This window comes from Telmatherina bonti, assembly GCF_933228915.1.
Source record: "Telmatherina bonti genome assembly, chromosome: 16".
Lineage (NCBI taxonomy): Eukaryota > Metazoa > Chordata > Actinopteri > Atheriniformes > Telmatherinidae > Telmatherina > Telmatherina bonti.
Window position 1 is genome coordinate 29901539 of NC_136614.1, and position 22256 is coordinate 29923794.

A 22256-nucleotide genomic window follows, 5' to 3' on the forward strand; every position below is an offset into this window, starting at 1 on the left:
TTTGGTTCCTAAGAAAACATCTCAGTGTGGATGGCTAATGTAACACTGCAGTGTCTAAATAAAAAAAGCCAGTGTCCCAACATTGCCATTTTACATGCACTGTAAATTTCCAGTCTACTTCCTCTACAAGCCACATGAAAATCTTTAGTGTATGGTTGCTTACACTGCATCTCAACCACCTCTGGGTGACCTCTAGAGAAAAAGATGAGGAGAGTCCAAAGCCAGGTGTGAAAGAAAAAAAAAAAAATGAAAAAATGAAAGGCTATGAAGTTAAATACAGTACATGCAAAAATTCTTGAATGAATATCACTGGCTAATAGTTAATTTAAGAAAATGCTTTGCCTGTAGGAGTAAAAGGTGACTTTAAACCCATCCTGTTCAATGTGTTCTGGCTGAAATTACCTTAGTGACAAAACAGATTTACCTAAATTTGAACCATCGAGCTTTCTGGCACCCTGAAACAGTAATAAAACCAATGCTTGCAGTTGTTTTGTCTAATCCCATTCGTCACGGTACTGCAGCCATGTTCTTTCATCAAAATTAAGAGTAATGTAAGCTGCAAAACAACCACCATAGCTCCTTCCCAGTCTGGTTGAATCATTAGCCATGCGCCGCTTCATTTCTGGCACTATGGAGCAACAGTCTCTTGTTAGCTACTGTGCGTCATGCTTTAGTGTTTATTCTGCCTGTTAATGCTGTTTTTGTTAGGAAATGTGCTTTCTGTTCAAAAATCTTGTTGCCATCTCTTAGTGTCTCATCTTCTCTTCTTCAGTCCTGCATAAAAGGTAAGGCAAATTTGTTACACATTCATTAACAGGGGAGATAGAGTATGTTGCAATGGTTTGACCTGACATGTTTGGTCAGCATACAACTTCAAATAGGGCTTTTATCGCTTAAGTTAAAAAAAACAAAAAACAAAAAAAAAAAAAACAGGATGGTCTAACAGTATCAGTTGTTCACTTTAAAGTCTTGCTGTTTGAAATTATGTCTGGCTGGTGCAGCATGTGGAGAAGCAAACATGGATGGAGAATTGTTGGTTAGGTTGTTGGCAGGGCAGATCCTAGCACAGGTCACGTCAGCCCGAGTGTATTGGGCGAGCTGATATGTGGTCATTAGTAGAAAAAGGTTGAAATTAAAAGTTGAGATGCTTTGATAACCACAGAAAGTTCACATATTTAAAGCAACAAAGATGTTGCTGTAACAACAGTACAATGTTTTTCAGGGGTACTGAAATAGATGATTTTGTTTACCCATTTGAAAAAAAAAATCATATAGTCAAAAAAGAAACACAAAACAAAAAAACCCCCAAAAACTTTAAAGCCAAATTTATTAACAAGACTCAAACCTGTCATGTGTGAATAGTAAATGTTAAGTTACATTGATCATCTGGTTAGCATAGCTTGATATAAGCAGGGTAAGCAGGGAAAAAACAAAGCTAGCTCTGTCTAATTAGGTTTTTACTTAATTTTTGATAAGTTTGATCAGTTTTTAAGAGCCTGCAGCAGGATATGAAGTCTAATTTTATAAGCCTTCATACAGCGCTACGCTAGCTTTACATTTAGCATACAGGCAACAAAGGTTCCACACAACACTTATAAACATTTACTTAATATTGTTTGTTGTGTTTTGTATTCATTTGAGTGTTTAATTGGAGAAGTTCAATCCCCATTTAGAAGTTTGCAGATCTGAGATCCTTTTTTTTTTTCCTAGTTAAAGCCTTCAAGCTGCACTAAGCTAGCTTTGTTTTGACCACACAGTCAAAATTCTAAGCCAATGTTGAAAAATCTACTTTTAAATCCTCACTTTATTTTATAACATATATTTTTTCCCATTTAAGATTAATATTTAATAGTTCACAACAGTATTTGAAGTGTAGCTGTTTGTCTATCTCAAGCCTTCAAACTATTTTAGGTTAGCTTTTAGCATACAGGCAGCAGTTGTCTGAGCTAAAAGGTGCTGCTTCAAATATCAACTCAATAATATAGATTTTCCACTCAAAATATCTCTGTTTGCTTCTGCAGGGAAAAAAGAAATGCTGAAGCAGAAAACAGGATGTTGATATGCTAAACTGCATGTTTAGACAGATAATTTAATCACTTTATTGTATTTATTGATGTTTGTAAAGATGTTAAGCACTGGGGCTGGGATATCTCAAATGGAGTGAGATTAGCATCTGAGCTATTGCTGGAATTACAGTAAGTGCAGCTACTTTTGCGATACTCCCACGGCTGAGGTAAATCTTCTCAGAGATAATCTCGACACTATGGAATAAGTGGAGTGATGAGCCCTTGGAAATTATGTTACTTTGAATGCTCTTCCTAGTTTGCGCTGTAGGTTCAAGCAGCTGAATCGATGCGACTCACAAAGAGTTAATGACCATCTTCCAGTGCGAGCTTCATGCAGCCAAGTGAAAATAAAGTCTACATATTTTGCTCCCTTTTTTGGTCGAGGATTATGAAAAAGGGGAGGGAAAACGAGTGGAATTCTTGGAGGCTGGCCCCCTCAAAATAAAATCTTGTCAGTTCAAATAAAGTCTTAAGAAGTGTATAATGAAGACCTCTCACATGCAAAGAGCTGCCATCTCAGCCTGCGAGCTGAAGGGCAGGAAAACGATTTTAATTGAGCCCATGCAGGGATCAGAGTGTGGAGTCAGACGTGGACACAGGCAGAGATAGTAAGAGGGTAAAGGAGGGTGGACATCCTTGCAGCAACTGCTGCTGTGAAGTGAGCAGGTGTGGCGTTCAAGATGAGCTAACTGCAAATGAAATAGGGTGTTTCATGAGTGTGAACATAAAGGATGAATGACAGAGCGCTAGCAGCACTGTGTATAATCAAGGGCGGGGTGTGCACAATGTTTTAATTTGTTAATTTATCATTAAATCTAATGAATGCCAGGACTCGGCTGAAATGTGTGTGTGTGTAATTAGTGATGTGTGTGAGTCATCACAAAATCCATCATGAGAAGGATTTTCATCCCTTGGTATACAAAAGTGTTGAAAATCCATAACATTCAGCCACCAAACACTGTTAGTTTTAAATGCTTCCACATCATTAAGTAGCTCGATGAGCATGAATATTCTACACAATGCCTTTTGAGCATGAGTAATGTTGTCTGGGTAATGGGCTCCAGGGAAACAGTGGAGGTAGAATGATCTCTCTGCCCTCTCTTCCTCTGCCCCACACACATTGCTGAGGGGGAAAAAAATGCCCTCTTGTGGCCAAAACAGGAGGGAAAAAAGGCAGAAGCAGAGCATTTTACAGGATTTCTTCAACGGGGATCTGCAAGTCTCAGCACATGCGTGCACCTCATTAAAGACAATAATCCTTTGTTGCTTTTAAGCACACATTAATTATTTTTGCTGAAAACCGCACATCCTTTTCCAGAGTTTTCCAAAAGCGTCTATTGACTAATCCCACCTTCATTTCACTGTAAACTAATAGAACAAAGATGCTTTCAGTGTTACGGCACTTTTGGGAAATCTCAGTTGGGGGGGCTTTTCAACGGCACTGATGACATTCTCACAGCAAAACTATCCACAATCCCCTTCATGTGATCACCACCTCTTGCTCATTTCCTGCTTCACTACCATTAATAAGAAAGTGCACTTCAATTCTTTTTACAACAACCAGTGCTGTATTTCCACAACGCTCTAATCAGCAGTGTTTGGATTTCCCCTGCACTGTGTTGTCTTTTACCGCTGTTCTGTTGTACCGAGGGGGGGTTTTTATATATATATATGTGTGCGTGTGTGTGTGTGTGTGTGCGTGCAATGTTTCAAAACCAGAGAAGGCCATATTTTGTTTCTGTGGTTAGCAAAGGATCCCAGCCCTCTAAAGTGCCCCTAACCTTTCAAAAGCTGACAGTATTTTCATCAGAAGCTACACCCAGGGTGCCATGATTGTACAAATCCATGTTCATGTACAGTACTGACCATTAAAACAACTTTCAAAACCCTGCTGGTTATAAAAAAGAAACACTTGTATCTCTTTTTCTAAGAATAAAAAAGATAGCAGAGAATCCCACATTATCCACAGTATAAATTACATTTTAGACAGAACTTGGAAATATATATAGTACAGTTATATTTCACTAGAATTCTTATACTTTTTGTTGTCTACACAAATAGTGTATGTGTGTGTGTGTGTGTGTGTGTGTGTGCATTTTTTGTAATTGTTTCTTTTATGTGTCTGAGCAGCGATACTGCCACATCACGTGTGGCAGAACTCTGTACTGGGCACGTTGCTGCTCTTGCAGTAGGCTATGCTGTTACTGAGGTGACAGTCTTTATATCCAATGCCCCCATTGGGCGTGTAGATGGGCTGAATGCGGAAATCGCCCTTGAGCAGCTGCTCATTGTTCAGCGCCACTATCTGGAAACTGGTCTCAGTCATCTCCAGAATGGAGTTATCCTTCTTGGTTCCAGCCTCACAGTAGTCGTCTTTTCTCCTGCCACGGTTGTATTTCCACTTAGTCGAAGACGACCGGCTCTTCCTGTGCATGTGCCAGCAGAACACTGCCAGCAACGTCACCAGTATTATAAGGACAGCCCCGCCGATGATCCCTGCCATTAGCAGTGTGGAGTTGACGCTGTCCTCGGGAGACTGATCCTTGCCTGGGGATTTGGGAGAAGCAGAAGGCTTGGTCCTTGCCTCAGAGCATACAGTATCCTCACCGGGCCTGAAAGAGTTAAGCGTGTCCAGAACATGAACACAGATTCGATACTCAGAGCGGGGCTCCAGGTTGGTGAGGCTGAAATGCCGTTGGTCCCCGCTCACCGTCCTCTCCCGCATTCCTTCGTTTATTTGGCTTTGGCCTCTTTTGACCCAAGTGACTTTGTAGGCTGCGACAGTGAAATAAGATTCCCAGCTCACGTCAATGTTGGTGGAGTTGACCACATAGAAGGACATCCGAAGGGGGTCCTCGTAAGGGGGCAAAGGCCCTGGCGGGTTGTTATGGAGTGGGGGTAAGGGAGGGGAAGGGGAATCAAAGTAGTAAGGGATGGATGTGGTGATGAGAGGGGAGAGCATGGTGGTGACAGGGGTGGTGGTTGGTGGGGGAGGAGGAGTGGAGCGAAGGGTGGGCCAGGGCGGCTGATCGGGGTAAACGGGGCACTCGATAATATCCAAGGTGAGCTCTTTGATTGTCATGCCTCGCACCTTCTCTGGACTAGAACACACAAACCCTCTGGCATTGATATAAGAAGGCAAAGACTTGAGCCACACCACCACCCACTTCACAGCACAGTCACACCGCCAGGGGTTGTTTCGCACCATGAGTTGCCTCAGGCTCGACAGGCTGTCAAACACACCCAGCGTAAGAGTCTGAAGCTGGTTGCTGGAGATATCCAGTTTTTCAAGCCTGTTTAAGTCAGCAAAGGCCGCCACAGGGATCTGGTCTATCTGGTTCTCCTGCAGGTTGAGTTTGACCAGTGACTGGCTGGGTAGGAGGGGAGGGGGGAAGGTGAGAGAATTGCGAGCCAGGGCCAACTCGCGGAGGTTGACCAAGTCCTGGAAGGTCCCTGGTGCAATGCCCTCATCTGTCAGTAGGTTACCGTCCAGCAGTAGGCGTTGCAGGCGGGTCACATTCTGAAAGGCCTCCTCTGCTATGACAGCGATGCGGTTCTCATCCAACCGCAGCTCTTTCAGGTCCTCAGGAAGGCCAATGGGAACACTGCTTAAGTGGTTCTTAGTGAGGAAGAGGAGTTTGAGGCTTAGTGCCTCCCTAAAGGCTCCTTCTTCCACCCCCACAGTGGAGATGGAGTTATCATCAAGGTGCAGCTCCTCTAGTTTTGCCAGTTGAGCCAGAGCTGCTCTGGAGATCGTTTGGATATTGTTCTCCTGCAGGTGCAGGACCTTGGTATTTTTGGGCAGGTTGACAGGGAATTCGTCCAGCTGGTTGCCGTAGAGATACACAGTCTCTACAGAGGCCAGATTGTGAAGTTCCACAGGGAAGCCAGCATTGTTGATCTGGTTGTTGTGTAGGTAAAGGATCTTGTAGCCCTCGCCTATCCCCAGAGGCACTGATGTCAGGCTGCGTTCATTGCAGTATACAAACGTTTTGTCACAACGACACTCCACCGGGCAAGAGGCTCCCTGGCTGAATTGCATTTGGAGGCTTAGGATGACAGTCAACCAAAACTGCAAGAATGAAGCCCAATCCTTATTCCAGGCTCCAGTCAGAAACTCCATAGTGGAAAGAAAAAAAAAACAAAACAGAAAAAAGTAAACCAATATAAAAAGGAATTTTATAAGAATCACAAAGGCAATGGCGTGTGTATCCACAAAAAAAAAGAGAAAATAGCCCAACAAAATGTCCAACTTAGACGGGCTTTGGCAATGATGCAGTTAGATGGGAAAAGAGCAAGAATCAGAGGGAGTAATCCTGTAAATGCTAGTCCTCAGCTGAATGATGGTGTCATTAGTGGTGGCCAGTCCTGTGACTGACTCCATCCATGCTGAGACATCAAACCATAGCAGGACCCTTCACTCGCCGCTCCATGCAGAGCTCAGCCAGGGCCAATGTGAAGCCACGCAGTAGAGAGCCGCCACAGGCTCCACTCGCCTGTCCGTCACACACTGCTGGTCCCCGACCACGACAGAGTCCAAGGGGGATGACATTTGGATCCAGAGACCTTTTAAGAAGACAAAGAAAAGCAAGATCAGTATTTTTTGGAGAAAACAAACCAAAAAAAAAAAAAAAATACAAACCTTTTCCCTCCTTCTCTTTATTTAACATACAAATACACCCACACACCCACACACACACACTAATAAGCAGTTTCTGCTTTTCCCTCTGTCTAAAACAGAAAGACAAAGTCACAAAACGTTACGTTCACTGTTCATTTGGACTTATGCACCGACTACGTTTAAAAAAAAAAAAAAGAGTCTGATAAATATTCAGAACAGCTCTTGCACATCCGGTTTCAGACATAAAGAAGGCTTTTATTCCCTCCGCGCTCTATCAAAGGAGGTAATAGAGCACTGCAAGGACACACACTCACGGATTCACGGGGGATCTCAGCAACATTGCTGTTGCTTAATGGAAAAAATGCTAAAATACGGATAAGGCTAATAAAGACATCGGCTCTCTGAATGCCAACATGGACAGACGACATATTTCCAGGAGGAGAAAAAAATTAAAAACAGAAATTAAAACTCTGAATGCCTTTCTATTCTTTTTTTTTTTTCCCTTTCCTTCCAGCTGCTTGAGCAGACGCTGTCGGCAGAGGTGCACAAGTAAACACACAACTGCTTACAGTAAACAGAGGTGGCTGTTTAGCCGGTTGCCCAAGGAGGAGTGTGTGATATTACAGGCAGGCCTGAACCCACGTCGTCAAGACTGGAGATTTAAGGGCTTGTGGAGGTTCGAAAACAAAAGGGCAGGCAATCGAGGAACAGGGCTGCTGTATATCTCCTCCTCCTCCTCCTCCTCCGTGGAGTGACATACATGTGCTGTCAAATGAAATGGGATTGGAAAATAATTTAGCCTCCAAACCTGCGATAAATGATCGATACAGGCAGTTTTTTCAGCATGGGGAGGTTTGTAGTAAAGCACAAGGCCATTGGATTACAGTAGACCCCCCCCTCTTAGATCCATTATTCCAACTTTTATGACACATCACACACACACACACACACCACCCCCCACCCCCCCCTCTCCCTCTTTCCTCTGATTGAAAGATAGTGGTTGTCATCTGCAGCTTTCAGCTTAACTGAAGCTCCTCCCTGAGTCAATGTTGGATGACACGCAATGATGGGAACAGCGGGTTGAATGTTAAGCACAAGTGCAGCCGAGAGCGTAGACTGGAGCGTCCCTGCACGGTTTGGGTGAATCCACCGAGCCACACTCATCAGTAAATGGTCCAAATTATTCCTTTCCCTTCCCATCTCTCTGTGGCAAATTTAAAAAATGCCAAATGCATCTATTTATTTCTTTTTAAAAAAGAAAAAAAAACAAAAACTTCTGCATTCATTTGCCCTCAGAACCCTCCCTCCTCTGCTTCTTTAAATTCCCTGCATTTTGCTTGTTGTGGAGATTGGGATCCTGCAGCAGGCTCTCTTGTGGCAGAGACATGAGAAACAATCCTTTGACACACATCTGTGATCTACTTTTCTAAATTGAAAGAGCTAAATTTAATCAAATAAGCTTCAGGGGTGGGGATAAGCAACCACATGAGGCTGCGAAATGTGCTGCACACAGTGGCTGAATCAACAGCAGAAGGCAGCAGCATCAAGATTATTATGGCAGCAGGAAGAAAAATGTCACCCAGAATCCAAATTACAACCTTCAAAAAAATTACATAAGTTTACTCACAAAACCCTGGACACGCTTTAGAACGATTAAAAGCAATATTGTCTCCTTTTCTTTTGCTTTCCCCACCCTTTCTTTAATTTAATTTCCAGTCGAGGGAGCAGTTTCTCACCATCCAGATGAAGGCTGAGATATGTGGCCAGGACAATCCGATTATAAGTGGATTTAGCTCCAGAAACGCAATTAAAAAGTTTAAAATGGATCGGGTGTTTAAGAGCCGGATCAGGTACACTTCAAAGGGCTGCCCAGTGAGGGGTCTTCATTTGAATGAATTATTTCAAAGGGGGAGAACTAAAAACCGTGCAGTGCATTGAGAGTGAAAGCCTCTTTATGAAGAAGAAAAAAAAGGGGGGGGGGGGCGCTTCTCTTGGGTAAAAAAAAAAAAATGTGGAGCTCTAATCTTTAACTCGATCAAATATCTAATTAAGTCATTAATCCACTGAAGTAACTTTGGGCTTTGTTCATTTTGACACGGCTTGGGTTCATGTCCGTTCTTCTATTTTCACTTTTTTATGGATTGAAAATAAGAAGTCGGGTTAAACTGAACTCAGGCCGGATCTCCAGCTGTATTCCTGCCCACTCCTTCCCAGCTTTAATAAGAAGCATGCAGTGTACCTTTGGCGAGCCTGTCTCCATCGCAAACCCCGCTACTGCTTCAACTTTTCCCCCTTTTCCCGCACGCCTCTGTCCTTCATGCGGTCCCGCTGCGTGGCCGTGCGTGAAGCTCTCTTCGGTAACGCTGGTTAGAGTCGCCTCCTGTCCGCAGCTTCAACCCGTCGAGTCTACAGAACAGCATTTTTTTTTTTTTTTTTGCCTTGCATTGGTTCCCCCCCCCCCCCCCCCCCACGCTCCACACCTCGGGTTGTGGCCGCGCGTCCGTCCGCACTTTTTTTTGTTTTTTTTTAATCTTTCCGTAAACTGCGTGTGAAGGTGTCAGTTCGGCTTTCCAAGCTCCCCGGTGCTTCACATGGGAGCTCCTCTGGTTTAGTTCAGCAGCCTGCAGCGCGTGCAGGGAGCGAAGAAGGCAGCACCGGGCTGTGCTCCCGTTCCGCGCTCACCGCGCTCTCCGCCCCGGGTCATGTCGACCAGCAATCCTTCCGATGCGTACTCTCTTTAAAAAAAAAAAAAAAAAAAAAAAAAAAAAATTGAAAATAAAAAAAAAAAAGGGGGGAGAAAAAGTCTGGGGGTGGGGGCTCAAACTTGCCTTTTAGAGGCAGCGCGCAGCTCAGAGCCCCGGACTCCCTGCGACTTGTTTTCTAAGATGGATTCAGTTGATTGTGCGACGTGCCGTGCTCCGCGCACCTCTCCCTCTCTCCCCCTCTCTCTCTCTCTCCCTCTCCTCTGTCCCTCCTCCCCTCCTCAGAAAGCAGAATCCATCTCCTCCAGCAGCTCCGTGATGGCTTTAAGGCACAGATCCTCACACTGCAGAAAATAGTTGGTCTCTCAGCAGACTTTGTCCCTCCACGCTTTTTGCCCGCCTCCCCCCAGCTTCCATTTGCTCTTTATTCACAAAATCCAGTCTTTCGGCTTCAAGTCCCACCATTAATGAAAACTTACCAAAGAGCAGTTGCTTTTACTCCCCGCGGACTGATGGATTTATCAGCCTACTCGTGTCTTCTACTTCCATCTCTGTTTGCAGTTTTTAGTCGAGCTGGAACCAGTCCGGAGCTTCTTCTCTACTTCTCACACTTTCCTGGACTGATTTGAGGCATTTGGACACACGCAGACAGCCAAATGAATTTCTTCTGACTAACAGAGCTCCTTGGCGTGAACAGTGATTCAGCAGCGTGCACAGCTTCTGCGCACATCGTGTTTTTACCCCGCGGGTGCGCGTGCGGACACCTTATCAGCACATGTTGCCTTTACAGCGCAAAAAACCTAAAGCTGTTAGATAAATATCAACTAATGGTAAGAGTTCTGCTGCTGTAGAGATGAGTTTTGTTCGGTTCTTCTCTCTTTTTTTCTCTCTCTCTCTTACACACACACACACACACACACACACACACACACACACACACACATATGTACACCAGATGATCTTTCAGAAGTCAAACTAAAGTAAAAGTTAAGAAAATGATTTAAAAGATGTTTAAAGTAAAAGATTAAGGATGTAAATCACATCTTAGTTCTGTTCAGACTCCTTCCTTTGGGAGCTTTTGGTATCAGAGTTGTGTAAGTTTTTTGGACAAGTAGCCGCATTTGCAAATATTTGGCAGTGATAAGACAGTTTGAGAAATCATCTCAGAAGCTGCATTTATGTGCATTACTGTTGATTTGAATGGAAACATCAGCCTAGATGGAGATATTAAACCTTTTCAGATCAGATCAACAGATTATTTATATTATTTCCTTGGTGTGTGTTCTGGAAGCACATGGATGTTAGTTAGCTGACATGACTGAAAACTAAGGATATCTAGAGAGACCTGGACAGTGGCTGGTCCAACATTTTTTAGTCAATCAAGCTTTATTTGTGCATACACTGAGGTTCAGCCGAAAGTGCTTTACATTAAAAGCATAACAAACCCCTCACCCCCACCCTTACCCATCACGTCCCCAAGATCATGGATCCCCAAGTCACACTAATACACAACATATCCACATGCACACAATGCGGGTTCAGATACATCTGGGCATTGGCCTGACCTTCATCTACTACATCAGGGAAACTAAGACACAGGAATGTACATCAAAGATGATTTTAACAATAAAATAATGTAAAATCAAAGAAAAAAGAACAATTATAGTCTACAAATCTATTCATTTAAAAGAAATGGGAAGAAATAAGTAATAATCTGAGCTTTAATTTAAACCAAATGTCCTTCTTGTGAATTTTATGTTGAAAGTATTTTTTATACCTTATCTTATTTTTATCCATTTTACCGTTACAATGAAAGAAAAGTTACATTTTTATGAAAGCTTTGAAAAAAAATGAACAGAGAGCAAAAGCAAACAAAACATTTAATTAAGCCTCGGTATCTGAGACAGAACATCATGACATTTTAGACACGATTAAGGCTTCATGCAAATATGCACCTGATTGGCCACATGGCGTGCCTTTCAAAATAAAGTCTTGTGCTTATATTTACATGTAGCGCTTAACAGATTTGACTTGTACATCTGTTTGTGGGGGATACATTTAATCAGTAAAAAATAACTAGAGTTTATTTCCTTTAATTTAATGTTATGATGTAACACTGCTTAAGACTAGCTGTTTTTCTTTTTGTTTTTTGTTTTTTTTTAAAAGATGAATACACAAATTTTTCACTAACTGTCCATCTGGAAAAGTCATGTGTCATTTCTTTATACCTTTAAACACAACTTATTTTCCATCATGTGAAGTTACCAACTCAATAAGGAGCTTTAGGGAAATCCACCTCATATAAGTTTGTCCACATGGAAGCAGACGTCATTGTCGGCTAGTGTTTAAAAGGCCCCAAAGTCCTTATAAACAAGATGGAGGGGTGTATGGATGGGCCTCTTGTGAGACATGAAATCATAATATGTTTTTAATATAACACTTTATTAAAATAAAATAATAATATTTGTTGGAAAAACTACTTGGCTGCTGTTTTAAGACATTAATGGCTTGGGTTAAAGTTTTTTCTTTGTACAAAGTGTGTCACCTTTAAGAAGCATTTGGCAGGTTTGCCATGTCCATCAATATATAATTAAGGGATCCAAACTGAAAATATGACTTAAACATTAATAGTCCAGTGGTTTTCAACCATTTTTCATCGTTGTAGAGTAATTTCTCGGCCACGTCCTCCTAAACCAGGGGTGTCAATACACATTTTATTTCTGTCATGATTTGGGTTTTTCCCTTTGCTTTGTTTTCAGGGTTCCTGTTTTATTTTGTAGTTTTCCTGTTTAGTTCCCTCGGTTCTTGTTTAGCTTCATTGATTTCCTGTTATTGAGTTCACCTGGTTTCATTTTGTTAATTACTTCACCTGTCTCATTGTGTTCTGTGTATTTATACCCCTCACTTTTTGTCTTGTGTTGCTGGTTCATTTGTTGGTTTTGCCTTCACGTTGTCATGGATTAAAATGATGTCTGATTTCTGCATACCGGTTTCCCGACTCCTGCATTTGGGTCCACATCCCTACAGCCACCGTGACAATTTCAGGGGCCACATGCACTGCAATGTGATCTCCAGTGGGTGGGACCAGAAAAAAGCAACATAATAACTTAGAAATTTTATATTTTTCTCTTTGTTCTAGTATGAGAACATAATCAAGATGTTAAAATTTAACAAACTGTCCTTGTAGAAAATATTATACAGAACCTGATATTTATATATATAAAAAAAAAGAAATAGGCAAAATTTCAACAATATTTACCCTTTGTGACATGTTTATATAATTTATTTGCACATTTCATTCCTATTTACTTTAATCTATATCTTTAAAAATATGAATGAAAATACAAAGTGATTTTCATATTTGTTTGTTTCTTAAAAGAATTTGTTTAACTTTAGATGTTAAATATACTTGATGACGTAGATTATATTTCAATTTTATCTTTCATGTAAATTCTCTTTTTGAACATTTTTCATTTTATTTTTACTTCTATGTACATATTTGATAACATATTTACACATTTTTGACAGCTTCCAGATCAGCATAGATCTGTAAAATTAGCAAACATTTAATCCCCAGTTTCTGAAAGTGAAAGATCCAGTATTTCACTTCATTAATGGAGAAACCTTTCCTTAAATAACTTATTTTAAATGTAGTAACAAACACATACTTTTTATTTATTTATTTTTAAAATCTGTCCTGTCCAGCATCATGAAAGAAGAATAATGAAGAATATTTGTGCTGAACAGATTTACTCTTCCAAGAAGATCCTTCTGGAAATGAGGCTCCCCTTCATCCTTACATTAAATTTTATTAATGTACATACATGTACATTTCAACATACATAATGATCCTGATCAGCTGAACTGACATACAACATGGCACAAACTCAAGCCAGATGGATTATGTCAGAAAGATAGAAAAGATAAAACAACATATGTCTCTGTTTTTACTTTCCCTCGTACCCCTGAAGTGTCGCTTGCTACCCCCCCCCCCCCCCCCCTTTCGGTTTTATGACAGAGTTCAGGAGTTGTTTCTGGGATTTGATATGAATGGAATTTATTGCATAAAACCAGCATGGACATCATCCTTTATCAGAACTACTTGGCTAGAGCTAAAAATGGTTCACACTTATGGGTATAAAACACCACTTTTAGAAGACCATCATGACATTTTTTCCAGTTACAGGCAACTTTATGTCAAAATCACAGAAAAAAATCCATTTTCTATATAAAATTACAGTCAGCATCTACCTGCATGCATATATGAAACACAATATGGACATCATTTCATATGGAGGATGCTACTGAATGATACAGTTTGATTTGCATTCATGTCTTTATCATTTGTAGAAATTCAAGGACAAAGAATAAAATAAAAAATAGTCCATTTTAAAAATAAAATAAATGCAACGCCCCTTTCTAACTATACTGTCACACGAGCTATTTTTTTCTATTAGCTCAGCTTGAAATATGATATCTATAGTTTGCTTTGCTCTTAGTTCGACTTCTGGAGCTAAATACAAGCCTAATAGCTGAATGCAACTCATGCAGAATACATAGACATTATAACAGTATATACAGGCCAGTAAGTGTGTGTGTAATACATTATCCAAGTTTACAACGTGTCTCTATGCAGTATGAGTTATCATATGTCCGAGGCAGATCACCTTCATCACTATTTCCACTCCCACATCTAAAAAAAGGCTTCAATCCAGCTGTGTTGTCATTCTAATTTATATTTCCTCACACCAGAAAGAAAGGAAATATAAATTACGAACGAGAGAAGAGCGATTCGAGTGTCAGTTTTTACTTTAAAATCCTAAAGCTGCCATGTTCTGTGTTTTCTGTCAGGCACTCAAGGTCAGCAAAAGGTAAAGAGACACACAAAAGCCCCAAAGGTCAGCAGGTGCTCACCTGTCTTTGATCTACGCCTCCGGTTCCCAAATGGCATTAATGTTTGACTTCTGGTGACCCACCTCAACAAATACACGTCAATCGTAATTTTCCCAATGAATTACGAGGGTCCCGTTTAAATCACGTCTGTCATTTCTGTCCTACAAGGACCCGCACAGCGCACGCGCGTGTGTGTGCACGCTGAGGTCTTCTAAAGCGTCGACTCCATCATAAGATGATGTGGTTGTTCTCGGCGTTTGCCTTTCATGTTTAATTTCATCTGCCGTGTCCCCGAGACAGACGGCTGTTGCAAAGCCCAGTCCACAACATTTAATTCCTTCATAAATCAAGCTTCTCTGCGCGGCATGAATTATTGATTGAATGAATTTAGAGGAAACGGCCTATTTTTATTTTCTCCTTGATGGACATGTTTTGCAGTGGTGCACTTTGTTCCTGACTGGTTCTGCTTTCTGGAATGTCTTTCTTAGCACACAAATGAGAGTAAAAATGACAGGGGGCCCTGTATGGGCAAATATGTTGAAGCCATTATATGGCTTGTTAATTTGATTTCCTTCATTGTTGTCAAGCAAAATAACCAAGCAGGAGTACGATGTGAAACAGCCTGAAATGATGGACTGCATTGAAATTGAAAATTGAAAAGAATTGCTGTTTAGTGCCACTTCCTTCAGTTTCAGAAGGGGGGTGTTGTGTTGTTCTGTTCGAAAGTCTTAAGCCACCTCTATAATCATTTAAAGCAGTCTCAAATAACAGTTCTTCAGGCTTCCTTACAGTCTTCCTTTAAGTGTTTTTTCCTACATATTTTCTGCCCAGTGTTTAGACCTCACAATGTGCGAAGGAATGTGCTACTTAACACGGCTAGAAAACTATGCAAGCAATAATAAAAACACCTGACTGGAGGGAGGAACCACTGTTGTTGACACATAACAGACAACTTTGCAAAAAAAAAAAAAAAAAAAACCCTAAATCCTTTATTACTGGCAACCTGACACAAAGTTACATAATTTGTTCCCATTTCTTTTCTTGCATGAAAAGAAAATGTCAACTAGTTTTACATATCTGAACAGTATTTTTGCTCAAAGGCAGTTCCTGGGGAACTTTTAGCCGAATACTTTGGCACGACGAAGCATTTTGGGAACATTGAATAAGAGGAGGACAAATAAAGAATGAGCATCTCAAAAACATATTGAAGCAGATAAACAAAATCGGATATTGACAGATAAAAAAAAAAGGAAAAATCTAGAAAAGATTGGACTTTTCGTGATGGGGGGCTGTTAAGAAACAGAGATAAACACTGAATTTGCTTTACGGCCTTTTATGCTCCGGTACGTACATTATTGGGGGCTTCCGTTTTAAACATTGTCGTATGTCGACGCCTTCTTATGACCATGTGTTTTTTATGTTGCCGTGGTTATTAAGGCAGTTCATTCACAAGTGGATGGTGCTGAGTTCGGATTTCACTACCACGTTTTGACATCGCTCAGTGGGTATAGTTGCAGACACACTCACACACAGCCTCCCTTTAAATACTCCTCCAGTGTCTACAGTTGTTGATGTTTTTGTTCTCTTTAACTTTTTATGTAATTTTTCTTTTCCTTCGGGTGCTTTTCATCCAATGATTTCTGCTTTGTCTTCCAATTCTCCTTCTTTTTGGTTGTTCCTTTTGCTGGTTATATGTCAGATATACAATTCACCTTTGCGATATCCAGTGGTATCATTCAGTTTTCTGTATCAAGTAATGGATAACCATATCCCTTGAAAACTGACCAAATGGCGTGCACAACTGGTATAGGAGACAGACAAAACCATCTGTCTGTGCGTCCATCTTCTGCATTGAGCATAAATGGGTCTTAAATTGAACCCCAGTCTGCTTCTACAGGTAGTGTGGTTTGTTTGGAGCGGTGTGAACATGTGTTCAAAACATAGACTGTATGATAAGAGAAGGACGGCGTGTCCGTGACGTCACCCATAGGTTTCTGAAGAGCTGAACTGAAGCTCGGTGGGCGGTTCCTACTATCGCCATCTTGGCAGAGGCATGCGCATCATCTCACCCGGAACATACAAATATGGGCAAAGAGGTGGAGCTGAGAGGGGAGCCGTGATAACCATGTCACTGCTCCGTGACATGTCATGGTGGATGATTGACATTGAGCGAACTCTGAGCTTTCTGTAGCCAAGAGCAATGTTCCCTCTAATTTTTCATGTGCCTGAGCAGACACACAAGCTCCCTAACCACACTGATGGACCACTGTGAGCAACATCAGATGTGTACGCTGTGGCCACACACCAGTATCACACCTGTTGAAAATCGTGGATCATAGCAAGTTACATGGCTTATTAAAAGAATCAAATTACAGCAGCAATTTTCATTAGTTAACTTTTAATATAACTGATTTGGCCCACTTAAAATAAAAAAGAACAAAAACCTTGTTGTTCATGAGTTGTGTACTATGTTATATGTGAGAGTCCTGCTTTAACCATAGGAAGAGTCCTGCTTTGGCCTGAGTCAAGTCCAGTTGTGGCATGGGTGAGGGTCATGTTCTGGAAGAAATGACACAAATGTACACCTTTCAGACAAAAATTTTGTTCACATTAAAAGATTCACATTTTGCACAATGTATATACATATACATATATGTGCATATATATCCTTTAAAATTGTTTTAAACCTTGAAAAAAAACCCATCATTCTGAAGGCGTGGCGGTGCGCCACAATGAATTACATGTAGTGGAAACCCTGCCCATAAATTATCTAATAGTAACAGCATTTAATGATTAATATATGTCACTAGAATATGCACAAATCTGATTTAAATTTTACCTTATTGTCCCCGTCTGTCCTTCTCGCTTCTCCAATGCTTGTACACATTGTCCAGGTCGATGAGTTCCTCTGCTTCTTGCGTTGACTTTATGCGCATCAGCTGGTCCAAATGTGCCACTTCAAGACGATTTCTGGATGCTGTTTTGATGTGATTCATTAAACTGAATCCTCTTTCACAATCTGCACTGGAAGCTTGAAATGTAGCACAAATATCCACAAGCTGTGAGATCTCCTTTAGCTCCTCACATCTCAGTGTTGCAGCAACCATATCTGAGAATGTGTTGATTGACCCCTGTTTAAGTTTTTGCTTCATTATATACTTGAATTCAGCATATTGACTGTTAATGTCCTCGGTCTGCGGGTGGTGGAGAATGGTCTCATACTTCTTTGCCAGTGTGGCAATGTCTGCTGATCCATAGTCAAAACTGATGTCTGAGCTCAGTGCTTCAATGTCAAATGCAGACCACTCCTTTAATTCATCCTCTGGAAAACGAGCATCCATGTGATCAACGAGCTTGGTAATGAAAAGAGTAATCTCACCAGTATTTAGACAGTCAGCTGATGAGGTCCCCATTGCCTCTTTGACACGGTCACTCCACTGTACATCCTTCTCCCTCAAGTATTGGGAACGCAACTTCTCAATCTTTGCTCTAGCAAAGCAGTGTCCTTCCATCACAGTCAGGTTGCATCTTTGTAAAGTAAGGCAGAGTTGTGCCAGCTCACCTAAAACATCTCCCAGAGCAGTGACAGTAACCTTGAACTTTGAATCACTCAGCTTTTTGTAGCAGTACTTTGCCACTGGATCTCTGTTATCAGTGAATTCTCTTTTGCAGAATTCTTGAAGCACAGTGTAGTTCCTCAGAACAGCATTGACAGCTTGGTGCCGCGACAGCCATCGCACTTCGTTCAGAGGCCTGAATGACAGTGTGTCTTCATTAAGAATCTTTGCTAAGTCCTCCATTTTGCCCTTCTTCACAGTGGACCGAGAGAAAGTGGAATACACAGTTCTAAGAAGAGTTTCCACATCTTGCATCAAAGGTACATTTTTCCAGGCATCATCAATGCCCAAGTCCTCTCTATGGGCCACACAATGTTGTTCAGTTAGGTGTGGTATTTGGCGCTTTAACAAAGCCGCAACTCCATTGTGTTTTCCTAGCATTACTGAGGCACCATCGGACGTCAGCATCACCATTCTCTGCATGTCCAGTCCATGTTTGGAGTAAAACTGAGTTATTGCTTGCACAATATCCTGAGCAGTGCATGCTGTCAGCTGGATGATGCCACCAAACACAGTTTTATAGTTAACATAATTTTCCTTCCTGTATTTAATATATAGGACTAGCATTTTGTGTACTGATATGTCTGTGCTCTCATCTACTATCAGGGTATGCCAGGGTGCATTTTGAACACTGCACATAGTCTCATTCTGCACTATTTCGTTGATTGAGTTCACAAATTCAAAGGCATAGTTTTTGCTTCGCCAGCTTTCTGGTAGACTCACATACTTTGCCATGTGATCGTGGATCTGTTTAACTGACAGCATTGATGCATTCATTTTGATAGCAAGTAAAACATTGTCAATGAGAACTTTAACTTGCTCGGGGTCAGATTTTGTTTTGTGTGACAGCTCGTTCTTTTTCTCTCGGTCTTTTGCGCTCTCCCGCAATAATGTACCGATCCCCTGTCCCATCTTGAGTCTTCGTACAATTCCAACAGCTTTCAAATGACATTTCTGCTGAATGTGACGCTTAAGGTAGTCCAACTTCCATTCAGTCCACATTTTTCCCTCGGAAAACTCATTTGCTACTTTGGCTTCGCAACATGTTTTGCAGAGTAAACCTTTCTCACTCGAAAAGGAAAAAATCTCACTCAGTTTCACCGCTTGTTCTTCTATTTTCACATACTCCGACAGCCATTCCATCTTAAAAGAACCACATTTCTTTTTTACTTTGGCTTGATGAGTGGATGCGTCGCTGCCCGTTCGTTTCGCCATGATAAGGGGTTAGCATCTGCGTCTCTTAACTCCGCTGCACTGCTGTTAGCTAGCTAACCTGAACGGCGCGTATGGGCAGTTCTGCTCCGATTGGCTGCGTAGCGTACGTGAACTGTACGGCATTATTGGCTGGACACCTGTCACTCATTGAGTTACGTTGCAAAATGGTACAAAATATATATATATATAATTGGTCTAATTAACTAGATTATATCAGTTCTAAAATTAGATATTAAGTAATGCGTTTCTGTTTTATTTTATTTTGTGCGCTGCATAGATGTTCTTGTGCGCTGAGTATGTGCAAGCAGTGCGCGATTGCGCACGCACGCAGCTTAGAGGGAACATTGGCCAAGAGCTAACCAAGCTAACCCGGAGCTAACAGGAGCTAACCAGCTAATGAAGGTAAGCAGGCTAACGCTAAGTCCCGTTGTTAACCGGCAAAAAACCGCGGTTGTTCTATGTTCTTTTTACTTCAAGCCGGAAATTGGTACCTGTCAATCAAAAGGACACGCCTCTAAATATGCCGAACTTTGAGATTAAATTACTTTTAAATGGGCGAGTTAGAAAAAATTCACTCCTCCCACAGTTGTCATGAAGGTAAACCTGACCTATTAAACCGAAAATGGATTTTTGAACCAGGCTGTAAACATGTTTATTTCTGCTGTGAAGTTGGTCTTTTTAACATGGGAGTCTATGGGGATTCGCTCTGTTTGGCAGCCCCTAGTGGATGAAGAAGGAACTGCAGTTTTATGCACTTCTGCATAGGCTTCACTTTTAACCACCGGAGGTTGCCGCTTGGTTCAAAATCTGGTAAGGACATAAGAAACAGACTGTCATCAGGGGTTCTTGGTTCACTTCGAAGGAAAGGCTGGTGCAGTTTGCTTGGAGTGTGAAAGCAAACCAATGAGAGAAAATGACATAAGGATATCTCCTGCTGCAGAGATTCCTGTTAAAACTGAATTAGTTCTGAACAGAAACCCCCCCAGACTGAATAAACGTAGTGATGCTTCATTGTTTACTTGCGGTAAACAAGCTAATTTTTGTTCTGGCTAATCAATGAGCCAGATTTGCGTCTTTTTTTTGTTTGTTTAGAGATCATTTAGAAGAAGAGCTCCCCCTAGTGAGCAGCTGTAACTGTGACACATTGTCCAGGCTGTGTTGAATGTAGTATGAAAGTTAACCAAACCAAATGAAGGTCCTGCTTGAGTTTATCATACTTGTTTGAGTGCACCCAAAATAGAAACAGGTCTAATGGAGTAGAGATTCCACCTGAGAGCCAGAACCTCATAAAAGCAATGTGGGATCATCTGGACAGAGAACAAAAGGCAGAAAACATCCAAAGAAGAGCTTTGGAAAGTCCGTTAATGAGTTTAGAGAATTTCTCTGGAAGACTACTTAAAGAAATTACAATAAAGCTTTTCTAAGAGAGCTCACGTAGAAGAATTAAGCTACTCAAATATTGACGTTCAAGCTCATTAGAATGGGATGAACTTTGTTTTTGCCTTATATAGTACATTAGTATTTCTGTTTGCACATATTTCAAGACATTTTCAGCACATTTCTCATTTTCTCAGCAAAATACAGAGAGGTGAACTGTGGCTCCAAAGTTTTGTGAAGCACTGTATAAATATATAACGTCTGCTTTGCACAAATGCAGAGAAATATCACACACCCTCTCCTGCATCTCAAAGTGGAAATTCCCCCTGCCTTGCCCAGAGTTTTGGTGTGGCGTATTTACTCTGTACAGTTGTGCACCGTGATAAAACTGCAAATACGCATGACCCCATTGAACATCAAAGCCTGCGCCGTCCATCTGCTCCTGTCCGGGCCCCGAACACTGTTAAAGGCGGGGTAGACGTGGGGGTAAAAAAGCCCACTTAGATATGCAGATATGTTTTTCCCCTAGTTGTATTCACCCCCAGTTCCCCAGAGACATCATTAGCTTATCACATTCCTCCCTGCATGAATATACATCTGGACACTTAGAGGTACTTCAAAGGTGCCAACAACATGAGTGTTTAAAAAAAAAGCAAAAACAAAAAAACCTCCCCACAAGTATTGGCAAGATCTTCCGGCAAGCCAAAGTGTGGGAAACCACAGTTACATTGCAAGTTGTGATGTAATCAGGTTCGTCGCTCGAGATTTCAGTGGCTTGAAGGAAAATATGCTGATTATATTTAGAGTGAGCAATCAATGCTCTCATTAATTTCTAAGGCGATGTAATCACGTTTGCCCTCGTCGAGTGTGCATCTCATGTCACAGCATGGGTCCTAGCAAGCAAGTGGCGCATTTTCACAGCTGAGAAGACGAATCAGTCGAAAACATACTGTATATTTCACTCAAGCAGGGAGAAGCTGAGTGGAAAGGAGGGAGTGATGTGACAACAATAACTAACTAAATGTCGTCCTTTACCCCACTTTATTGTGTTTCTCTTATTTAACGATATGTTGATCTCCAACACTCTTCTTATGATTTACCTGTAAATGTATGTGGGATGTGCTGAAGGAGAAAATCCATCACACTCAGATAGCAGAGTGCAAACAATACCCCGTCCCCGCCTTCTTTGATTGTTAAAGCGGATCGGATCGATAGATGACTCTCCCGTAAGAATAGGGCACCGCTGCATCTTACTTCGTAATGTCATGTGGGACGTTACATGTGGCATTTAAAATGCAAAGAGATTTATCAGCGCAGCATAAAGTTGCTTTAATAAGAAGAGTAGAAAGCTTGGTGGAGCCGTCAAACGCCGAGCGACACTAAATCAGGGTCATTTCATGAGTGGTAGAGGTGGCGAGCACACTAGCACAAGAGGATGTGCTATATGGGTGGGGTGGCGATTAAGAAGTGGGGGGTGAATGCAGAGTCCTGACTGAATGCTGCCCTGTGCTAATGCCAGGCTGTAAAAACACTGACTTGACAACAAGCGAGCCCCTGTAGTTCTGCAGAGGGAGGGATGGGGAGGGAGGGAGGACAGGAGGCACTGAGCGAGGGGGGAAAAGAAAAGGGTTGAAATCAGTCAGAGGAATTCCATGACATCCTTGTCCTCCTGAGGTTTCATATCTTAAGACAGCTGTCACAAGCTGTCTAATTGTCAAGATAAGCGGTGGTCTTGTTGAGCTGCAGCAATGTGCTGCTCTCTGCT

At 41.5% G+C, this 22256-nt stretch overlaps 1 protein-coding gene across 2 annotated transcripts; it reads right to left on the minus strand.

Moving 5' to 3' along the window:
- Positions 1-4209: 4209 nt before the first annotated feature.
- On the minus strand, positions 4210-9208 carry flrt2 (fibronectin leucine rich transmembrane protein 2; the record flags this gene model as incomplete). 2 transcript variants are annotated; one of them, XM_079255419.1, is made up of 2 exons in its annotated part: positions 9168-9208; positions 4210-6632 (listed from the first exon to the last, which is right to left on the minus strand). In XM_079255419.1, exon 2 carries the CDS (start codon positions 6187-6189, stop codon positions 4210-4212), a length of 1980 nt encoding a protein of 659 aa, XP_079111545.1. In that variant the 5' UTR covers positions 6190-6632; positions 9168-9208. The 2 variants fall into 2 exon arrangements, with proteins under 2 accessions (XP_079111545.1, XP_079111544.1); XM_079255418.1 differs by lacking the exon at positions 9168-9208 and adding an exon at positions 8927-9060.
- Between the last annotated feature and the right edge of the window lie 13048 nt (positions 9209-22256).